Source organism: Macrotis lagotis, chromosome 1 (assembly GCF_037893015.1).
Source record: "Macrotis lagotis isolate mMagLag1 chromosome 1, bilby.v1.9.chrom.fasta, whole genome shotgun sequence".
NCBI classification, from domain to species: domain Eukaryota; kingdom Metazoa; phylum Chordata; class Mammalia; order Peramelemorphia; family Peramelidae; genus Macrotis; species Macrotis lagotis.
In genome coordinates this window covers 882,345,959-882,369,478 of record NC_133658.1, presented here as the reverse complement: position 1 = coordinate 882,369,478, position 23,520 = coordinate 882,345,959, and the positions used below count along the sequence as shown (strand labels likewise).

Sequence of the window (23,520 nt, the reverse complement as noted above, 5' to 3'; positions counted from 1 at the left end):
TTTTGATTCTAGATTGTCTTATGAATCATGTCATTTTTTTCCTAATTTTTTTCTTTTACACAATGATTACTAGAGATCTATGTTTAGCATGGTTATAGATATAGAGCCTATACTACATTGCTTTCTGTCAAAGGAGGGGGGGGAGGGAAGGAGAAACATGTAAAAAAAAATTACAGATGAAAACCACTGTTACATGTACTTGGAAAAATAAAGAAATGAAAAAAGAAAGATATCTAGGAAGCCCTACCAACAAAACACTTTTATGAAACATTCAGGTTCATGACTGAATAACCAATCCCCTCCAGTTTTTTATTATATCCTCACTGAAAATTATTGAGTCAAGCTAAAAATGAGTCTAGAAGAAATTCTTCAGAGCACCATAAATGACAGGATTTGGAATTAGAAAGGATTAAAGAGGCCCCTTCCTTAGAAATAAGGAAATTCAGGCCCAGAAGGAAGAAATATTCACTGCCAATGAGAAACATCACATTGGCTTTTCTAATGAACTAAGGACTTTGTTTCATCCATGATAGAAGGCATGTGGTATGGTGGAAAAGAGTTTCTGACTTGGTGTTAGAAGAGACCTGGGTTGGAATCCTGCTTCAGAAATTTACTAGATGTATAACATAGAAGAGTCATTCAGCAAACAGAAAATGAAGATAATAATACTTGTGGAATCTCAGAGGGTTATTGTTATATAATATCTATAAAAGACTTTGTAGACCTTACCCTAGACATAATCACCTATTGGTGTATGTTCCCTTAGCAGCCCCTCTGAGTACAAGGTTCTTAACTGTCACAAGAGAGCTTCATTTCCTAGCTAGATAAGGATAATCAATCAGGCCATGTTACTCACCACTCTTTCAAGAATAACATCATTGGAATCAACCAGCAAATCAAACTTGTCCTCCAGTTCAGTCACTTTACTTCGGTCCTTAATGTGGCTACGACAACCTTGGTACTGCATGACCTTACTCATACTAAGGGAAAACGAAAAAAGTTTACTTATATAAATTCTTTGATTTTCTTACATCCTGGAGAAGAATGCTGGAAGGGAAGAGAGGCCATCACTCTACGAGTAACCCACCAAAACTTGCCAATGGGTGGCAGCTAGGTGGCGCAGTGGATAGAACACCGGCCCTGAAGTCAGGAGTACCTGAGTTCAAATCCAGCCTCAGACACTTAATAATTACCTAGCTGTGTGGCCTTGGGCAAGCCACTTAACCCCATTGCCTTACAAAAACTAAAAAACAAAACAAAAAAAAAACCTTGCCAATGGGTCTCAGATCAAGCCCTGAATTGTCAAAAGGTCACCTTTCCAATCTTTCCACTTCAAGGAGTTACCAAAATAATTTTACTAATATGTTGGCTGACCTATACACATGTCAAAAGGTTTCAATGCATCTTTCTGGTCTTTGGAATAAAAATAAACTGCCTGGCACCACAAGATCTTCCATCTAGCTCAAACCATCGAGTCTAAGTTCTGAGAACGATGTGAAAGGTGTGCTGTAGAAGGCTTTCTTAGAAAGCCTCTGAGGTACCAGCTAAACCTTTCTACTCTTTTTTCACAATATTTTCTTTTGTACATCAACATTCCAAACTGAATTATTATGGTTTCTTGATCAACATAGTCCCCCACTTCTGGGCATTAGCCCAGCCTAATCCCTTCATGCTTAGAAGGTGCTCCATTATACTACCTGCTCAACTCAGTTTCTCTGTACAATCTCCCCTGAATCACTGCTTCTACCTTATTCTTTCCTTCCTAAAATGTTCTTGGGTCACTGCCTTTGACTTCATTTTCATCTACTGTGTACTTATCTTTGTATTTACTGTACACCCACAAGACTGCAAATTCCTTTAGGATAGTGACTGTGTTGTTTTCAATCTGGGTATCTCTAATGCTAAGAATAATCCCTTGCAAGCAGTAGGTGCTTAATAATGTTGTTGAATTGCAGCTCACCCCTTACAAGATTGGAAGATGCATTAGACAGTCTTAAGGAGTCAATATACTCTCTATAAAGCCTCCTACTTGAGTAATTAGGAAAACTGACCCTGTGATATAAACTATTTCATTCTTCAGATATATTTATAATAGTTAGGAAATGCTAATGTTTGAAGTTCTGCAACTTTTATCAGAGGTCAAATGATACCAATGCATGTTTCCCAGTCCCCTAACTAATCCAAAAAGATAAACTCAATGTGGATTGAACAGTCTTCTAAATAGTTACTCAAAGTTCATAAGGCAATTGAAATGTCCTCATTTGGGCTCATCTAGAGTATAATTCGACAAAAGTACAACACACATCGTAACTTTTCCTGGAAAAAACCTCTAACTTTTTTAACACTTCCATCACTGGTAAAAGGAAATGACATTTACTATTGAAGTAACCGCTCTCCTTGTGTTTCACAAAATGCTCGGAAGCCAGGAAAACTTCGGTAAAAATCGTACTCATCTCCAGCCTGTGGCAGCCCATTGGAAGCTTTCGTGGCAGCCAGCACAGAACCAAGTGCAAACTGTCGGAAAAACAAATAATAACAATAGTTAGTATTTATATAGCTTTTAGGTTTGCAAAGCACTTTATAGAAAGCATTTGATCCTCACAAGAGGGGAAGGTGCTGTTTTACAGAGAAGGAAAGTTAAGAAGACAAATGGATTAACTTGCCCAAGTTTACAGCTGGTAAGTGTCTGAGGCTGAATTTGAATTCAGGTCTTCTTGATTCAAGGCCCAGTTTCTATCCACTGTGGTACCACTGAGCTGCCTCTAAACAATCTTATAATGTATGTGTGTGTGTATACATACACACACACACACAAGTATGTATGTATGTATGTATATGTATATAGAGAGGAAAAAACATGATCCTAATAAGTATAAAAATCTGACTCAGAATCTATGTGACTACAGACAAATCACTCCATTTCTTAGAGACTAGTAACATGTGGAAAATTGTAGTTGCATTACCTATCACATATGACAGCTGGGAAGAAAGCATTTTATAAACTCTTTCATGTTTCAAACTTGCAAATTGGACACTTTATCCACCAATGCTATTTGCCAACCATGGAAGTTTTAAATTTTGCCCGGGGCACTGAAATGCTTAAGTAGCTTGCCCGGAGTTACACTTTGTTGAAGTCAAGACCTGAACTGAGGTCTTCTTCCTGAGTCATGTAACTATTGTATCTTTTTTTTTTTTTGCAAGGCAAATGGGGTTAAGTGGCTTGCCCAAGGCCACAGGGTTAGGTAATTATTAAGTGTTTGAGTCTGGATTTGAACTCAGGTATTCCTTGACTCCAGGGCAGGTGTTCTATCCACTCATGTAATTATTGTAGTAATTATGTGGGAAAGGATCAGGTAGACTTTATGAAGAGGGCAGTATCTGAGTCAGGTCCTGAAAAAGGAAAATCCAATATTTATCAAATACCTAGTTGGTATACATTACTGTGTTAAGTAGTGGGATATGAAGTATTGCTCTCAGGAAATTTATAATCTAATGGGAAGAAAGATCCCCTTGTGCATATTATTCCATAAAGAAGGAAAGCATATAAAGACAAAGTATGATATTGTGAAAAGAACTTTGGATCTGGAGTTAGACAGTTTTGGTTTGAAATCTCCAAACTGCTTTTTGTGACCTGGGGTAAATATCTTCTTTCTATACTTCAATTTCCTCATCTGTAAAATGAAGATGAGTTGTATCAGATCTTTAAAATCTCTTTCAACAACATTTATTTATATAAGACTTTAAAAAATTTTCAACATATAACATTTCATAATTAAAAAAATAAAATATGACCGCATCTGAAAAAGGCACTTCAGGTATTATCCCCACTTTACTATTAGGAAAAGTTACATGACATGGTCAGGATCAAAAAGCTAGCGTATGAGAACAATATTTGGGTACATATCTTTTGGTCTCTCAAGTCCAAGGTTCTCTATTCTCCATGTCACAGATTCTTACTCTACACAGATGAAATGAGTCAACAATCAATCCAATCACCATTTATAAAGTCTATTATATTGGGCCAGCTAGGTGGCCAAGTAGATAGAGTACTGCCCCTGGAGTCAGAAAGACCTAGTTCAAATCCAACCTCAGATACTTTAATAATTACCAAGCTGTGTGACTGGGCAAATCATAACCCCACTGCCTTGCCCCCCCCAAAAAAAGTTTATTATGTCATTCGGAAAATGAATAGAAATTATGGTTATCTGAATATAATGCAGAAACCCTGCATGATGAGACACAGAATGAAATAAGAAGAACCAGAACAACTTATAAAATAATAAAGACAAACCATTCTGAAAGAATTCTGATCAACATGACCAACCACAAAGTCAGAGTATTCATGATAAAACATGACGGCTACCTTCTGACAGAGGTAACAGATTAAAAGTACATAACAAGACATGTATTTTCTGGATGTAGCCAACAAAGGGTTTTTTCCCCCATGTTTATCTGCAATAAACAGAGAGCTGTACAGCCTCAAAAGAGAGGATTGATAAATTTTCAGTGTATTTAAACCTCAAAAAACAATCACACTACAAATTGGAGCTTGATTTGTTTTCGTTGATTATCTAGATTCAAGAAAGTGATGGAGAAAATGCTAATAATGCAGCTTTGGTTTTAAAATCTGTCATACATTTCCAAACTGATTATTACAGTAGTGACCAGCACACTGTTGATTACAAGGTGAGGGTCAGGACAGATAGTAGTATCATTCTATATATCTCTTTTAGTGCTAAACTCCTTGAAAATTCTGTCTACAACAGGTGCCTCCCCTTTCTCTTTATTCACTCTCTTCTTAATCCCATATGGCCTGAAGGATGACCTGGTGTCTAGGCTTATCATTCCACCAAAACTGCTTTCTCTGAAGTCACTAAAGATCCCTTGGTTGCCAAATCCAATGGCCTTTCTTCAATCCTCATTCTCCTGTTGATTCAGAGGGTGATAATGCTGATGACTCTTTTGAGTTTTTGGGGCATTGGTCTCTCCTGGTTTTCTTCCTACTTATCTGACAGCTACTTGTCTTCTTTGCTGCATTTTCCCCTCATGTTCTTCTGTCCTGCACACTCTTTTCTCTTCTCCCTCTATACACTTCACTTGGCGATCTCATCAACTCCCATGGATTTAATTATCATCTCTGCTGATGATTCCTGCCTTAGCCTTTCTGTTGACTTCCAAACCTGAATTTCCAAGTGCTTTTCAGACATCTTGAAGTGGCTCTACAGGAGACATCTTATACTCAACATGTCTGAAAAGATACTCATTGTCTTTCCCCCTAACCCTTTCCCACTTCTTCTGACTTCGGGGCTGATGCTCCATCTATTATACCATCTAGCTGCCCCCATCCTTTCTCCTTTTCAATCAATGCCGGTGTCTCCCTATTCCCTCTATAATGAAATATAAACTTTTTTGTTTGGTATTCAAATCCCTGCATACCCTTCATAACCTAGGAGATATGAAGCAGTATCCTTACATCTTACTTTTCTTCACATAGTTTTGGATTCAGTGACACTGCCTTAAGTATCATACACCATCTTCCAACTCCAAATATTTTCCCATATGCCTGGCACTCTGGCTCGGCTCTTGCTCTCTCTCTCTGTTCATTTTCTTTATGTTCTAGATAAAATTCCAACTCCTTCCAGAAGCTTTGCATTCTTCATCCTTCCCCTTAATTCTAATATCACTCTCTCTCTTGGTTTATGCTTCTCCATCTAGTTTAGATGTAGTTATTTTCATGTCATTTCCAAGCGTCTGTGAGCTACTTGAGACCGGAGACTATCTCATGCTCAGTACAAATGCCTGACGCTTGAATGTTTACCGAATGAGGAAACTATATGTTAAGGACCAGGCAATGAGAAATCAAACAGACCTTCCCTTTCGTTGATCAGCAAGTATTTACTAATTACTCACTAGACAGAGGTTGAAAGGTGAAAGCTAAACAACTCCCCGCCTGGAGAGCCTTGTTTTCCAATGAGGAAGGAAATAAGATGAGCATATACAAGTAATTAAAAAAACACAAAATGGCTACAAAATCGTTGTTCTGGGAGGAATGCACTAGGGTTTGGGGAGCTGAGGGGAGGCTTCGCGTAGGAGGTGAACCAGGGCAAGAAGGGCATCCCAGATCTGGGCAGAGAAGCCAGAGCATGGAGGGCAAGGGGGCAGGAGGGGGCGGCCCGGCCCGGGCTGCCAGGGAAGGGGCGCCGGTGCCGGGGGCGAGGCCCTGGGTTTGGCGGCCCGGGCGACTTCTCCTTCCCGGCCTCAGTCTCCTCATCTGGAAACTGGGAGGGCCGGGCCGGCTCCGGGTCGGGGCCATGTCTGGGCTCCTTCTCCCCCCGGGCGGAGGGGACGCACCAGAGGATGAGCAGGAGGGGATGGAGAGGAGAGGGGGATGGGGAGAGAAAGGCCCAGCGCGGGGGGGGGGGGTGATGGAGCGGCACGGCCCCGGGGCACAGGAAGGGCAGGAGGGGCCCTCCGGCTCCCGGCTCACCTTCACGAAGCTGTCCGCGTCCTTGAATCCCGGGAGCACCGTCATCTCGCTGGGCTCAGTGGCCGCCGCCGCCGCCGGCTCGGGCCCGGGTCTCGCTCCTCTGACGCTGGGAGCCGCCATTTTCCTGCCCCCCCAAGCTCACCACTTCTCGCGAGAGGACGGCGGCGGGGAGGCGTGCTCCTGAGCACGCATGCGCGGAGCCTGCCGGAGGAGGCGGAGCCGGAACCGACTCCTGCAGCCCAGCCCCCTCCCTCGCGCCCCCCCCGCAGGGAAAAGGAGGACCTGAGTTCAAATCCCACCTCAGACACTTCATAATGACCCAGCTGTGTGACCCGGGCAAGCCACTTAACCCCACTGCCTAGTAAAAATCCATAATAATAATTAATAATAATAATAATGATGATGATGATAATAGTAATAATAATAATAATAATAATAATAATAATAATAATAAAGAAGTGTAGGAAGACTGGGAAGGTAGGCGGAGGTTAGGATTTAAAGGTTTTCAAAGGTCTTTAAATGCCAAACACCCAGAGTTTTCACTGACGCCTGGTGGATGCTGGGGAGCCTCCTATAGAGTAGCACTGTGACAGGGTCAGACCTGTGATTTAGGAAAATTGCCTTGGGCATCAGGCTGGATTGGAATTGGAAGAGAAAGGAGGCAGGGAGATCAGTCAAAAGGCAATAGCAACCTTGATGGACTCCCTCATTCCATCGGGGCAACAGTCAGGCACCATTTGGGGCTGTCTGCAATGGAGAATACCATCTGTACCCAGGGAAAGAACTGTGGAGTTTGAACGAAGACCAAGGACTATTCCCTTTAATTTAGGAAAAAACCTGACATCTTATTATCTGATCTTGCTATCTCTTATACTTTATGTTTCTTCCTTAAGGATATGATTTCTCTCTCATCACACTCAGTTTGGATCAATGCATCCCATGGAAACAATGTAAAGATTGGCAAATTGCTTTCTGGGGGGGGAGTAAGATTGGGGGGGAAATTGTAAAACTCAAAATAAATAAAATCTTTAATAAAAAAAAGGCAATGACAATAGTACAGGCTTGAGGGTGATGATGGGGATGGAGAGAAGGGATAAAAGACATACACGTAGAAACAAAGGGATTGGATATGGGAAGTAAGTACTTAAGGACAGTTAAGGATGGTACAAAGGTTGTGAACTTGGGTGACTGGGAAGACACTGGTGTATTTATCAGTAAGAGAAGAGAAGAAAGTTTGAGAAAAGAAGAGGATTGTTTTGGACGTAATGAATTTCAGACACTATGGTAAAGACAGCTTAAGAGGTCCAAAAGGCAATTGCCAATGACCCCCTGATCCTACATCTAGGATCAAAAATAAAGTTATTTGGCAGTCAACACCCACCCCCTCTATCCCTCCCTGACTCATGGAGAAGGCAAAGGGAAAAAAATTACAAATACGTATATTCATATGAAACAAATGTCCAAATTACCTATATCAAAGAAAACAAGAAAGAGATAGTAAGAGAAAAAAATGTGTTTCAGTCTGTATTTTGAATCCATCAGTATCCTCTCTCTTGGAGTGACTAGCATGCTTAGTCATAAATCCTTTGCAACTGTTTTGCTCATTGTTTTGATCAGATATTATCTTTTCAATTGATTATTTACAATATTGCTGTTACTGTATATATTTTTCTTCTGGTTCTGCTCACTCCATTTTGCATCACTTCATCCAAATCTTTTCAGATTTCTCTGAAACCATCTCGTTCATTATTTTTTTTTTTTAGTTTTTACAAGGCAATGGGATTAAGTGGCTTGCCCAAGGTCACACAGCTAGGTAATTATTAAGTGTCTGAAGCCGGATTTGAACTCAGGTACTCCTGACTCCAGGGTCAGTGCTCTATCCACTTTGCCACCTAGCCACCCCTCTTTTTTTTTTTTGGTAAGGCAACAGGGTTGTTACTTGCCCAAGGTCACACAGTTAGGTAATTAAATGTCTAAGGTCATATTTGAATTCAGGTTCTCCTGACTCCAAGGCCAATGCTCTATTATGCCATCTAGCTGCCCCTCCTTCATTTTTTCCTCACAGCTCAGTAGTTTTCCATCACAATCATATACAACTTGTTTTGGCCATTCCTCAATTGATGGGCATCCCTTCGTTTCCAGTTCTTTGCCACCACAAAAAAGAGATGCTACAAATATTTTTGTACATATGGGTTTTTCCCCCTCTTTATTTGATCTCTTTGGGGGTATTAAGATCTATTGCTGAGTCCCCCTCAAACTTTTCTGTCTTAACTACAGTGTCTACAATGTGATCCAGTGACAATTGTCTCCTTACTGTTCTTTGAACAAGACTTTTATCTCCTTACTCCAAGCATTTTCCCTGACTGTTCTCCATGCTTTGGAAAACTCTCTTCTCACCACCACTACCTCTTTGCTTCCCTGGCTTCCTTTCAAGTTCCAATGAAAATCCCACTTTTTCAAGGAAGCCTTTATCGATTCCTCTTGAATCTGTGCCATCTGTTGATGATTTCCAATTTATTTTTCATGTACCATGCTTAAACTATGAGCTCTTTGATAGAGCAGAGATTCTCTTTTACTCTTTGTTTTGTACAAAGCCTTGCAAATGGTAGGTGCTAAATAAATGTCTACTGGCTGATTTGACTGACAGTTGAGAGATTGTAGCTCTGTAGAGAGGTTTGAATTGGATATTTAGATCAGAGATTCCATCTACATAGAGAAGGTAATTGAGTCCATGGGAGCTGACTAGACTAAGTGATTTAAGATAGTGAGAAGAGAACAAGGCCCTGGACAAAGCCTTGGAGGTCATCCATGGTTAGTGGGTGTGTCCTGGAGGAAGATCTAGCAAAGGAGACTGAGAATTGACCTACAGGCTGGATGAGAATCAGAAAAGAATTATTGTTAAGACATCTGAGAGACTCAAGTGAATCCATTTTGTGTAGAGTGAATCCAGAATTTTGTAGTGAATCCAGTAATCCCTATTTTAAGATGGGATGCACACAAGCAAGATGGAAGGCATGATTTGTAGTGGGGATGGAGTGGAGGAGCAAGCCATGGACTGGGGAGTCAAGGTGTTGGAGGAAGCATCCATATGTATGTTGAAGTTCTCTGCAGTTATTGTGTCCTACAGCAATGGTGTCAGATTCAACAGAACAGGGATGTTAAATAGTATAAAAGGATCCCTGTGGGCTGCATCTTAACTTAGAAAAACATGTTAATATTATATGTTTTATTATATATTTTTATTTTATATATAATATATAGTATATTTTATAATTATATATTTAAAAAAACTTCTCCCCAGTTATATTTTAATCTGTATTTGGAAGTGATGGAGGAAGTGATGGCTGCTGAGCCACTGACTGTGTGCATATGTGATAACCTCTATCATCACCCCCCCCCCCCCCGCCCCACCCCAACCTCACCAGAAACAGGCCAAGGTATGGCCCTTAGAAGTCCAGTCAGGAGACAGGACTTTAGAGATGTGGATTTGGGCCTGAGAAGACCTCTGGCTGAATGCAGGTTGTTTTTGAATAGAGATAATCCTTTCTGTATTAATACTATTATATCATGAAATCAAGCTGTGCTAGAATGGTTAGGGTTGGTGAATTGATGGATTTGGGATATTCTAATTAGAGGTGCTGTCCCCACTGAATCCCTCTATGGTGAGCCTCTGGGAGCAAAGGGCTACCAGGCTGCCTAAGGATGGTTGGATTGGCCCAGGTCAGAAAAATAGAGCAAGTTTAGCTTCCATGACAATCAACAATGGAATGAATCCCATGGATGGTCAGTACATTTCAGCCTAAGTGAGAGAGGAGTACTCAGGCATCAAAAAACAAAAAACAAATTGAGGAACAAGATGTGTGCTATCTTAAGAAATTTCTTTTCATTCTTTGTGGACTGTGACCTAAAGGTCTCAGATGTGAGCAATATGACCCTGGTAATAAAAAAAAATATGGATCTCACTTCTCTCTGCTCCTTTGTAAAGTTGGACAGATGGATTTGGGGAGTCCTAAGCAGTTGAATTAGAGGTGATGTTGTGACAAGAAATGACATGTTGGACTTAAACGTCACACACCTTGGGACAGGAAAGACAAGTATGTAGCATGCCTGTTGGAGAACACCTGGAGCCAGGTGCTGGACCACTCCCCAATCCACTACAGAAGTGCATTTAAGTCTGGAAGAGAACCTTTGGCTCCCCTTTTTCCATTATTCTTCACCCTACCTTCTCCTTGCAAGGATGGTGATCCTTCTTCTCATTCTTTCTTAGGCCACATGTACCCCCCACTGGAGAACTGTGAGCCCTTATGCCACATGGCCAGACTTATGGCTATCTATCTTCTCTCTTTCTCTCAAACTTCACCTAGCCTGTGCTTAATGTTTTCCAGGAGGAGAAAAGGTTCTAATTTGTACACTTTGCAGCTTTCCATAATAAATCTTGAGCAGTTTTAAAGCCCAGAGGTATGTATGTGAATTCATTCACCATTGAAGGCCTCTCAATCCAAAGGGCTACCAGGCTGCCTGTTTAGGATCAGGTCAGAAAAACAGAACATGGTTGCTTTTAGTATGTAAGGGTAGAACACTACATATATGATCAGATTTTTTTTCAAAGTATTAATCAGTTTTGTTGATTTTTTTCTCTTAAATTTTTGGTCCTTATTTCTCAAATATGTAGAGAACTAAGTAAAATTAATAAGAATAAGAGACATTCCTCATTTGATAAATGGTAAAAGGATATGAACAGGCAGTTTTCAGACAAAGAAATCAAAGTAATCTATAGGACCCCTCACTCAAATCTAATTCATGTGCATCAATATCATTCATTATCATCACAATCACATACCACAACTTGTTCAGACATTCCCCAGTTGATGGACATTCCTTGATTTCTAATTCTTTGCCATCACAAAAAGAGTTGCTATATACATACATACATATATAATTTTTCTTTTTCTTTTTCTATGCTCTCTTTGGAAAATATTGCTAGGTCAAAGGGTATACCATATTATAACCTTTTGGGCATAGTTCCAAATTGTTCTCTGAAAAGGTTGGATAAGTTCAAACTCCACTGCCCCTCATCTACTCATTTCTGATTACCTCATCTTCCTGCCCCTTTAATGACTTACCTTCTCCCTAGTTGAGTGACTGTATCCCTTCACTTGGAGTGGAGATTGCCTGAGTGTGAATTTGTTTGAAAAAAGACCTATGTCCTGAATCTCAACATTTCCACCCCCCCCCAAAACATATTTGAAATGTCCCACCTAGTTGACTTTAAGCCTGGCTCAATGCAATTGCTATCTATGTGACTTTTTCATGGAATTGATATTTAAATAACTAAGGGAACATTTCCCCTTATGTGCCTGTTTATGAAAATTTCTATAATCCTGTCAGATGATCAGTATAAACAATATTAAATCCTTATCTTATATACTGAAAATCTTCTGAATTACTATAGTAAGATGTAGGTAGAAGATTTGAGCCTTTTGCCTATAATTCTCTAAATTTTAAACAGCTAGCTAAGCAAGTTTTTAGTTTTGGCATCTGTTACTAGATACATATTCCCCTTAATCAAGATCCTTTAATTTCTCACAATCCTAAAGGGCTAATTAGGCAAATGATAAAGACTTGTGACAGCAGGATATGATTCTTTATCATAACAATCTCAGCTTCTGTTTTAAGGAAAGAAATATCAGCAAAGCTAGTTATATTGATGAAGGAAAAAATGTTTTAGGGTAATTGAGTGTAGAGTTCAAGAGTGAAATGAAGACCAATTGGACTCAGAAATATTAGGGACAAAAAAATGTTATTCATGCATTACTGTAGATTGAAAATGAATAATAACATGGGCTAGATTTCTTAAGGAATTTTAGCAAAAATTAAGAGGGAGAGAAAATAATTAAAGGCATTTGCAAGATTATAATCAGCAGCTAGGGAATTTACAAAGTAATTAGGGACCAGTTGAGTGATCAACAGCATCAACATTCAGGAGATAAAGCATCAGGAGAAAGCAGCATAAAAAAGAGAAATTAGGGACACTTGCAAGGTTGTTGCAGCTAGGCTGATAATAACAGGGTTTATGAGGGATTAAGGAGTGGATAATACATAATCTGGGTACCATATTCCTAGGGGTCAATTTAGTATCTTCAATTTCTGAGAGGTAGACAGTGAGATGGGACTAGGTGAGTTTTAGGTTTGATACCTTTGAACAATGGGATGGGAATAGGTAAAATAGCTCAAAGATTTAATCCTTTTAAGGGACAGCAGAGATTTATTATTTGGTTGACAGGAGTTTATCTTGTCTTTTTTTTTACTGAACTTTACTGAAGTTCATTGAAATCATCAACATCAGAAGGATGGTCTGTATTCTATTTTGAAAAATGTTTTGAACATTGATCCATTTTTTGTTATATCTTTTTTTTTTATTTTTACGTTTTTTGCAAGGCAAATAGGGTTAAGTGGCTTGCCCAAGGCCACACAGCTAGGTAAATATTAAGTGCCTGAGTCCGGATTTGAATCCAGGTACTCCTGACTCCAAGGCAGGTGCTTTATCCACTGCGCCACCTAGCTGCCCCATGATCCATTTTTTTGACTAGGAGTTTTGTTCATTTTAAATGTGGCTAAAAGTTGAAAATGTTTTATTGTAAATAACTTACTTGATATGTATTGTCTTAAAATTTATTATTATTATTTTTTTTAGGTTTTTGTTAGGCAATGGGGTTAAGTGGCTTGCCCAAGGCCACACAGCTAGGTAATTATTAAATGTCTGAGACCGGATTTGAACCCAGGTACTCCTGACTTCGGGGCCGGTGCTTTATCCATGGTGCCACCTAGCTGCCCCTAAAATTTATTATTTTCAATGTATTTATATGCTATTCCTGAACTTTTTGTTATAACTGAAGTTAATCTGGCAATTTTAATGGATTCACTTTTGTATTAGAGTCCATATTCTTATAAGTATTCTGTTATTAATTTCTTAGTGGAATTTCATTCTCCAAATGAGAGATTGAATAATGTCAAGTTTATCTATCATCTATCTATCTATCTATCTATCTATCTATCTATCTATCTATCTATCATCTATCCATCTAACTATCTATCAGGATTTATCTGAGTTTTCTTCATATCAACACTACAATTGGCCAGCCAAAATTGTAAATCCTAAAATCTATGATCTAAAAGGTTCAAAATTTCATTTTCTAAAAATAGAAACAAAGTTTGACCTGGAAAAATTTAATTCAGATTGTCTTTTAACAGAGAAGAAAGAAGTGATTTGAGCTAGAGACCTGTTCAGAGAAGTATAACTTGAACCACAACACTGCATAGTATATTTTCAGAGGAAGGGATCTGAATTTGCTTCACTGCCACTGTCCTTTGCCATTTATTTGTAAGATCTATTTATCAAAGGGGACTGCCTCCTTTGATTTTGTTAAAGAATCATTCATCTTTTCCCTTTCCCTCTTGATATTTGGCCCCTTTCAACTTGAATCTCCTCACTAGGATTGTATCCTCTAGGCTGGAGTCTATTAAACTCCAGATGATAGCAAAGGATGGCCACACCCCTAGAGAGACTTCCTTGCATCCCCTGGATTCTCCATATGTTCTATTTAAATCATCTCCCTCCTTGAAGAAGGGACCCAGTGAGGCAGGGCCATCTCTATAACCCTTGACATCCTGAAGCAATTATAGAAGATGACATCTTTGTCCCTGTTCCCCAAATAAATTTGGGTTCCTACTTCTTGAGAGGAGAAAGGATGAGATCATTAAACCTCAGTGAAGACCTTGTTCCCTGGCAAGGACTCAGAAAATTCCTACTTCCAGGCACAAGACAAACCCCCTATCAATAGGACAATAAATCCCTGCCCAAGCCTGAAAGGATTTAAGTCTTTACTGATCCTCCTCACAGTCTGATTACTTATCTTCCTGCTCCATTAAAAGCTCACTCTCTCCCCAGTAGAGTGGTTCTTTCCCCTTCTGTAAACAGGTCCACTCTTGGAGAGATAAATGCCTTCACTTCAGACTGAATCTTAATTCTTTTGAGATTTGGCCTGCATTTATTTTTATTTTTGTCTGTTTTCTTTTGAAACAAATTGAGCAGTTATTTATGTTAAAAAAATAGACTAAAAGGATGAGGATTTGTGGTTTTATTGTTCTGGGAATCCTGCTGGATAAGAGAATTTCCTCTACTACTTAGTCTATTGATACAGTTCTTTGTACCTGTTGTTAGTATGAGGGCACTATGAAGTTAAGTTTCTTGCTCAAAGGAAAATAAGATATGAGCATAGGAAAAGAAACAAAAATTGTGTCTGTAGACATGATACTTGACCTAAATACAATAGATTGAATGAAAAACAAAAAAGTCACTAATTTTGATAAGGTAGCAAGATATAAATTAAACCCACAAAATAATCTTTTTTCCCCCCCTGGGTTATAAAAAAGGATATAGAAAAAATTTGAATTTGACTTAATTACAAAAGGCATAAAATAATGGAGAACTAATCTATATATATATATATATATATATATATATATATATATTTAGAACCTACATGAATATAAGTACAAAATATTCTCTGGGGGCATGGTTAGGTGGCCCAGTAATAGAGCACCAACTGGCCCTGGAGTCAGGAGTACCTGAGTTCAAATCAGGCCTCAGCACTTAATAATTACCTAGCCCTGTGGCCTTGGGCAAGTCACTTAACCCCATTTGCCTTGCAAAAACCTAAATATATATATTCATATATTCTCTGCAGAAATGCAAATATTTGGAGAAAGTTTGACTACTCTAGATAGGCAGTTGCCCAAATTTAATCCCATAGCAATGCAATTATCAAGGTTTTTTTTTTTTTTAGGTTTTGGCAAGGCAAATAGGGTTAAGTGGCTTGCCCAATTACTAAGTGTCTGAGACCGGATTTGAACCCAGGTACTCCTGATTCCAGGGCCACCCAAGGGCTTTTTTTTAACAGAACTAGACAAAATAATTAAAAGCCAAGACTCTCAAATGAAAAAATTTTTTTTAATGAGGTGGAGGAAATCTACCATTAGCAGTCTTGAAACTACATTGGCACTGATTAATTTATGGAAATATTTTGCATGACTTCACATGTATAATCTATATCAAATTGTTTACCTTTTCAAGGAGGGGGAAGGAGGGAGAAAATTTGGAATTCAGTATTTTAAAATATTAAATTTTTTACATGTGATTGGGAAATATAAATGGATCATTTTAAGCCACTTGACCAGACACCTTGGAATGGAGGGGATATAGTAGATGCTTTATAAATGTTTGTTTGATTGGATCCATTCTCTAATCTCCATGAAACCACCAGGGTTAGTTACCCTATATTTATAGATTTTCAAGTTTCCCTACCTTTCTCTGGTCACTTATTTTACAACTCTTGTTAAAAGGTTCTTCTTTAAATGTGATCTAAAACCTCAATGGATCCCTGAGCGAACAAAACCTCTAGATCTCTCACTTACTAAAGGGCTGCACAACATTAGCACAGATTTTTGTAGTGATCTTCCTCCCAAGTCTTTCCCCCAGTTTTTTCCCCCTCTAGATGCCTCCCTTTTGGCTGTTTTTTCCTTTTCTTTTTTTGCATTCCCTTAATCTGGTTGATTACCCTCAGGGCATTTTTAACATAAAGCAGTTGCCTAAAATTGATTTTATATTGCACTCTGGGGGGGGCATTTGAAAAATTAGAACATATATACTGGAAGTGCAATGCAGATAGTGAGCTTGAAGGCAAGGTTAGGGAATGGCCAACTCAGGGGGCCTCTGGGATCTGGTGAACAATCCTGGAGGCACAAGGCACTCACCAGAAATCAACAGAGAATAAGGGTCTGCAGACTGATGAGAAGGGCCTGGGGTGGCACTCGCCTCCCCGATTGCCTCTGGAAAATGACTGTTGTAGACCAGTCATCCTGCCCCAAGTGCCTAGAATGCACAGCTTGTTCCAGGTTGCTTGACCAGTGAGAAGGCTCTTTTCAAAGTGGGGCATGAAAAGCCAAAGAAAGGCTTTCAGGGGAACCTGACCATAGCAGCCAGGGGAATGGGAAGTCTAGATTTCAGGCCTTCCTAGGAGAGACTGAGTCCATTGGGGTTTTAAAGCTGAATAATCTTCCTTTTTAACTTCTTTCAGTAAATGCACTCTAATCTGTAATGAGAATACAAAATCCTTTTGGATCACCCCAAGTTTGAGGGAAAGGAGATCAGCTACTCAAATGGGATGGAAGGGGGTAGTCTGAGTCATTTTTAACAAATTGAAAATTATTTTTCGTAATATATTCACACCCTTAGGTTAAACTTGATTGAACCTGAGACTGAAATGAATAGTTTGGAGCACCATCTGGTGGTATTCAAAGATATGGCACCTTAAGTAGCAAGCTTACCACCTGGGAGCCACATAAAGTACTGGGTACATATTGATTTAGGAAATGACATATCTATATTTTATTGTATTTTTATTTATTTCATTAATTATTTCCCAATTCCATTTTCACCTGGTTCTGGCTCTCCTTAGGAACTGGTAGGTAGAGGTCCCTATTCTACATTGTCTCATTCTCCTTCTTGCTCTTCTCCAAATGAGAGTTGGCCTTCTCTGCCATTGTCAGTCCTTACATTTCTGCCCTTAATCCTCTGCCTTGCTCTGTATGTGTGTGGTGTGGAGGGAGGTGTTTGCCTCTTTGTCCATTCACTGGCTCATCTTTCAACTTGACCTGTGGCTGCTCTCTTGCTGATTGCAAGTATGTTTAGGGCTCTCCCTAACCTTGCGAAAGCCATATTCCCAGCTATTGTGCTCTTTCACTCCCTCCTTTCACAGCTAACTCTTAGAAAAAGGCCCAACCCCTCTACTGCTGGCTCTCTTTGATTGTCCAGGTCTTTCCCAGCCATGTTGCATAAGAACACTCAGAGAGCAGGTGACTGTTGGCCTCAAATGCCTGGGGGGATCCAAGGAAGCCTAGAGATTATGGGGTGATGGTGGTAGGGAGTGAGAGGGTTTTGGAGCCTAAAATGTGGACCCTCACTCCTAGCCCTGGAAGTCATTTATCTTCCTATCAATCACAGGAACAAAGAGTGTTTCATTGCACTCAACAGTGAGATGAGATGGCATCCAGCTTGGACCAAGATCCAGGGACTAGAGAAGAATGTGGCTTTGATGGCGAACAACTTGGAAGCCTTCAAGGCCTAGGCTGAGGGACCCGCCAGAGATCTTCAGTGCACCAGGTTTGGGGTTTGGAGTGCACTCAGAAGGGCTGGCTCATAAGTCAGGTTTCCTGGGTAGCTCTGGCAGATCAAACTCCTGGTCTGGTTCCAGCTGCTGTCAGGTGGCCAGCCTTAGGTTTGCTCTGCCAGGGTTTGTTTCTGAGGTTGCTCCCTCTTATGAAGCCTGGCTTCCACCTCAGCCTGGCTTTTCTCAGGGCTCATCTCATAGACTTCTCTGCAGCTTGTGACACGTCCACTGTTGATCTTCTGCCCGGTGGCTCCTTCTGAATCCCCTTCATCTACTGAAGCAGGGGTGCTCCTCAAGGCTGGACTTGCTTCATCTTAAAAGCTCTCCTGGTGAGATCATTTGTCTCCACTTGAGTCCAGGCATTCTCTGCAGCAATGCCAGTCAGATCTATATAGGCAGCCCTAACTTGTTCAGTTTGGCATAACTTACTTCTAACCCAGATATGCTTTTGAGGTTCATCTTTTTCAATCTGGAAGTACTCCTACCCCATGCCCCCTCCCTCCTCGGGAACCTGAGCCAGCCATTCTCATTTGCAGCTCAGCTCCACTCCTGAGGCTTTTCCACATCTATTCTGGCTCCCTTTTTTTTGCCAGGCCAATGGGGTTAAGTGGCTTGCCCAAGGCCACACAGCTAGGTAATTATTAAGTGTCTGAGACTGGATTTGAACCCAGGTACTCCTGACTGTAGGGCCTGTGCTTTATCCACTCACCACCTAGCCGCCCCCCACATTGATTCTTGATGGATCAACACCCTAAATTATTTTTTCATTTCCCCTTCCTAATTCACTGCTGCTCACTTGCAAGAATCAACCCCAGGAGGTAAGAGATTGGACTGTGACTTTAGCATAAATCCTTCTGGAATCTGGTTCCAATCTGTCTTATCAGACTTTCATAGCACTTCCAATTCATACCTCTGCTCAAATGACCTTATAATTACTTAACTCTCTCTATAGACTGAATCAGAGAATGCAGGCTCCACGTGGGCAGGGATTTGCTTGTCTTGTCTTTGTAGCTAACATCCCTTGTGCACAGCATGCTTCATAAATACTAAGTGGAGCTAAACTTGGGCAAGTCATTCTTGCTTGGGCCTCACTTTCCTCATTTGCTCATTGGTCCTTTCCCCACACTTTACAATATTTCAACAGCTAAATGAACACTGATTAGGATAAGCTTATTTTCTGGAATAACTACTTTGTCTGCCTCTCTCCATGTTCTCTCCTTCCCATTATGATGGGGAATAAGAAGCTACTCAAAAGTCTTTTATAACATGTTGGTGTTTATTGGCACAAAAGTTTTTGTTCAGATACATCATGGCCTCTAGACATGGCTATACTTTAGACTTTGTGCACTTTTATATTTGCTCATAATTTCCTCATTGCCTTAGAGCTTTCCTCCTTCCATTTGACCCCCATCACCATTTAATGGCATGCCACCATCTCCCTAACTCCCTTGCCCTGACCAAGGAACACTCAGGTCTCACTTGCTGGTTCCCAACCTACTCTGAGTCTGAGCTGGGAGGGCCAGAGTGCCAGGTGGATTCCCCTCTCAGGTTCTGTGCTCTCCCTGGCAGAGGTCAAGCAGCCTTCCTGGTGGGCTCTGCTCCGCTGGCTTCGGGTCCCAATCTCTGGGCTGTGCTGCAGGTACTACTGCCTCTCGGTCCGGCATCCCCAGTCTGTCTCTACCTGTGCCAAGGCTGCTGTCTGTGAGGAGCAGGCGGACAGGCTGTCCTATAACTGGAAGATGTCGATGATGAGTTTCTTTGTAAGTTGTCAAAACCCGTATATCTAAAGTTATGGACCACCTGAACCCAAAGACCAAGTGCTTTGTTAGGTTGTTGCTATGTTCCTTTTCACTGTCCTAGGAACCAAGTCCAGTCTTGTGTTTCTGACAATGTATAGTTTTCAACAGCAGCTCTAAAGCTGGCTCAAGCCAGCCTTTAATATACAGTAGTTCTCTTCATTTACATTGCAAAATATCTGACCGAGGCTATGTGGCCATTGTTCTATTTTATAGAAGTGTACATTTGGAGTACAAAAGCATCCAGAGGAGAATCCCGGGCATCACAGGGCCTCCAGTTACCAAAAAGGACACCTAAGAAGAAAAGATAGGACTTTAATAATGCAGGCTTTTTCAAAATTTAACAGGAATAAATTGAAATAAGAAAGTGCAAGGTCTGGCTGTCCCTTGGGCACTCCCTGAATTCTGCCATAACTAATAGTGTGGGACATGCCCATCAACACCAGTCAAGGACTCAGGCCTCTTCTGCATCCCTGAAGAACATTTAACTATTAGCCCCTTCCTGCATGTTCCCACCTTTAAGCGTGCCTGGGGCGATTACCGAGGCAGGCCAAGGCATGGTCCTTGAGGTCACAATTACAGATCACAGGTTTCACTTTCCCAGCCTACCCTCCTGTCATTTCTCTTCTGTCCTCTTCTACCCTTTCCCTCTCCAAATTAATGGTAAAAGGACAACTATGTCCTTCAAACCATTTTCCCCTTTCCCATTTAACTATTGTTTGTTTCCTGTGAACTGAGAAAAGTCCAAGTCTATTGTGGTTACAGAACTTAACTAAAAACGAAGATGCATTGCCTATGGTGCCTGGAGGCCTGGGATAGTCTACACTAACTTTCAGACCATCCCCAACACCCCCTGATGCTCCAGGAGGGGATCAGCCCCATCCCAGCCTGCTTTCCTCCATGGTTCCTCTTTACCAAGCTGCTTGGGAGGCTCACCAGCCAATGTAGCATTGGCAGAGGTTCTCGTGGGATGTGGCCTGCTTGATCAGTAGCTCAACTTGTGTAGGAACGTCCAAAGTTTCATCATGAGAAAAATCTCGACCTAAGAGAGCAGGAGCAGAAAAGCTTTTTCTACACTGGATTAACAAAGCATCTCAAAGCCCTTCCTGTCCTCTGTCTAGCCTGTTTGTCTCTTGATCTATAGGATCCCTAGATGTCAGAGCAGGGTATTTTCCAGCTTCTTCAGTTAGTACAGCCTCATAGCAAAGATGTAGTGAGACATCCAAGTTGCCCTTGGTCACCACAGAGTATTTTGTCTTTAACATCTTTTTTTTTTTTGATTTTTTTTTTTTTGCAAGGCAAATGGGGTTAAGTGGCTTGCCCAAGGCCACACAGCTAGGTAATTATCAAGTGTCTGAGACCAGATTTGAACCCAGGTACTCCTGACTCCAAGGCCAGTGCTCTATCCACTGCACCACCTAGCTGCCCCCTTTTTTTGATTTTTGCTCAAGGCATTGGAATTAAGTGACTTATCCAAGGTCACACAGCTAGGTAATTATTAAGTGTCTGAGGCTGGATTTGAACTCAGGTCCTCCTGACTCCAGGGTCAGTGCTCTATCCACTGTGGCACCTAGCTGCTGCCCCCATGTCTTGAACATCTTGAAGGTTCGTGGCATGAATGTGAATCTACTCTTTCCACTGAGACACATTTATAATATATTTAATGGTTATCTATTTTGAGTTTATCAATCTCTAGCCCAGGGTGGGCTGGAAGTCAAATCATCTTCTGTTTGAGGTTCCCTTGACTTTTCTCTAAAACTTGAAACAGAATTTATATGGGGAATGAACAAATGGGCTGATGGGTTAACAGCCCTTCTTTTTGATGAAGTTTATGGAAGGAAAAGATATTTGACCAAAGTAAAAGACTCTTATATGCCTCAATTAAAGTTATATTCATATGACCTTGACTTGTACTGTTGGTATAGGTCATCAACAAGAGAGGCCTGAAAGCCTCTGTAACTGCTGACCTTAGAGAAACAGTACAATCTAATTAATTAGCTAATTGGTAGTAAAAGCCTAGGCCCTAACAACAAGCCTGAAAACCCTGCCAACCATCTACTTAAAGAAATGAAATGCATTCCACAAAGTTTATGTTCCTTCCAAGGAAACACAAACACATACTTACCAGTGAGTTTATCTCGAACCCTGTTAATAATCTGAATAGCCTTTTTATTTAGAGCTTCTGGTTTCACCAAACCATCCCCAACTGAAAGACAAAAAGGAGAAAGAACAATACTAAGAGGGTTGAAAGAACAGTCAGCTTTGTTGCACACATTTCTTGGAAGAAGGTAGTTCTCCTCTCCAGGACTGATGTCCCCTGGCCTCTTCCCTTGTGCATCTTTCCATGAGAAATCCCTCATAACCTAGGACATCCAAAGTTGCACTTACTAAAAGAATGGATAGATTCAGGCACTGTGGTCCCTGTTTTCTTGTGAGCAGTCTCTCCAAGCTCCACACTGTCCAATAATTCTAGGAAAAAATAAACAGAAAAAAAATCAAAACCTTAGGATATGGTCCTGACCAAACTTTCCTCAGTTCAATTAATTCAAGAGACATTTATTCAGTTATCTACTGTGCACAGAACACTGGGCTGAAGAAATAGAAAATTTGGACGAGACAGTCCCTATTTATGAGCTGTTGTATTCACTTTCCATATAGAGAATAGTGTTTGGTGAAATAAATAATCTAAGAAAATGGCGAGAGTTAAACTAGGACAAAAAAAATAGATAACCTTTTAGACCTTTGCTAAGAGATTATCACCGATATGATTTATTCAGAAAGTAGTCTCCATTCCATCAAGCAAAAAAAAAAAAAAAAATTCAGAAGGTCTCAAGCTCACTGAGGAAGCTTATACAATGGGGACCAGAAAGTCTTGGAACCAGGAAGACTAAGGTCTAAATTTGAATGCAGATGCTTAGGGTTTTGAAATCTCTGAACTTTAATTTCTCATTTGTAAAATGGGGGCAACAAGAACACCTATCTCAGAGGAAAGGAGACGACAGATATCAAGTATTTTGCCAAATAAAGTGTAGCTAGAAATGAAGGCTGTGGTCAGCAGCAGCCCCTCCAAGGATGCCTCACATGACACAATACCAAATGCTTATTGCATTGAAAGGAATTCCAATTGAGAATCAGAGCACCCCATTTCTATGAGGCAGGTGAGTTCTCAGATTCTGGAGGTCACACTCAAATGATCGAGGTCTTCAAAGGAAAAGAATTAGGTGAAATTATCCATGTAATTCCTGTGATTTCATTGGAAGAGGGAACCCTCAGATTCCTCTTGTAAGGAGCAATTTACAACTTCAGGTGGTGCAGTAGAGGGTTGGGTCTGGATTCAGGAAGACCTGAGTTCAAATCCCACCTCAGACCTTTTGCTAATTGTGTGACACTGAGCAAGTCAATAACCTATACCTCAGTTTCCTTATTCGTAAAATGGCATAATACTGGCACCTATGAAGGTGATTAAAAAGTGGAAAGAGTTGAGTACAGAGTAGGGACTATTTAAATGCTTATTCCCTTCCTTGCCCTCCATGTTGCATTCTTTGGAGGACATCAAAGTGCCAGGAACAATCAGAGGAGGACTTCTCATGAAGACCATGTCTGCTGTCAATTTGATTCAGAAAAGGTATACATCAAGTCCCCAGGATATGTAAGAGCTTCGACTTTAACAAAGGAGGGGGGACATAGCTACAAGGAGAAGGGACCAGATCTAGAGGAGCCTCTATGACACATGTGAAGAGGTGCTTTCCTTTGGAAGAAAAGGGAAGGCATCAAGAAGGGCATATCTGAACTCTGCCTTCAAGGGAGAGAGGGAGAAGCTTCAGTAGACAGAGATGGACAGTACAGAGCAGGAACAGGAAAAAGGAAGGAGTTTAATTTGGTCTGAAAGAAGCCGAAATGAAGGAAACTAAAAGATAGGCCTGGGACAAATGGTGGAGGTTCTCAAAGGTCAATCACATGCACCTATTGTATCCCAGGCTCTGGGCTGGACACTAGGGATGCACACTGT

The 23,520-nt window shown here is 40.6% G+C and overlaps 2 protein-coding genes across 2 annotated transcripts in view; both read right to left on the bottom strand.

Annotated features, from left to right (window-relative positions):
• EXOSC10 (exosome component 10) overlaps positions 1 to 6,666 on the bottom strand; it is a 37,789-nt gene extending 31,123 nt beyond the window's left edge. Inside the window, exons 1-3 of the mRNA XM_074218467.1 lie at positions 6,488 to 6,666; positions 2,378 to 2,514; positions 857 to 980 (exon numbers count right to left, since the gene is read on the bottom strand). Of these exons, the coding sequence (XP_074074568.1) occupies positions 857 to 980; positions 2,378 to 2,514; positions 6,488 to 6,607 (381 nt within the window). The 5' untranslated portion in view covers positions 6,608 to 6,666. The remainder of the gene's footprint in view (positions 1 to 856; positions 981 to 2,377; positions 2,515 to 6,487) is intronic.
• A 10,297-nt stretch (positions 6,667 to 16,963) lies between these two features.
• Positions 16,964 to 23,520, bottom strand: part of MTOR (mechanistic target of rapamycin kinase) — a 110,851-nt gene continuing 104,294 nt past the window's right edge. Inside the window, exons 55-58 of the mRNA XM_074218464.1 lie at positions 21,900 to 21,980; positions 21,637 to 21,717; positions 20,448 to 20,553; positions 16,964 to 19,805 (exon numbers count right to left, since the gene is read on the bottom strand). Of these exons, the coding sequence (XP_074074565.1) occupies positions 19,790 to 19,805; positions 20,448 to 20,553; positions 21,637 to 21,717; positions 21,900 to 21,980 (284 nt within the window). The 3' untranslated portion in view covers positions 16,964 to 19,789. The remainder of the gene's footprint in view (positions 19,806 to 20,447; positions 20,554 to 21,636; positions 21,718 to 21,899; positions 21,981 to 23,520) is intronic.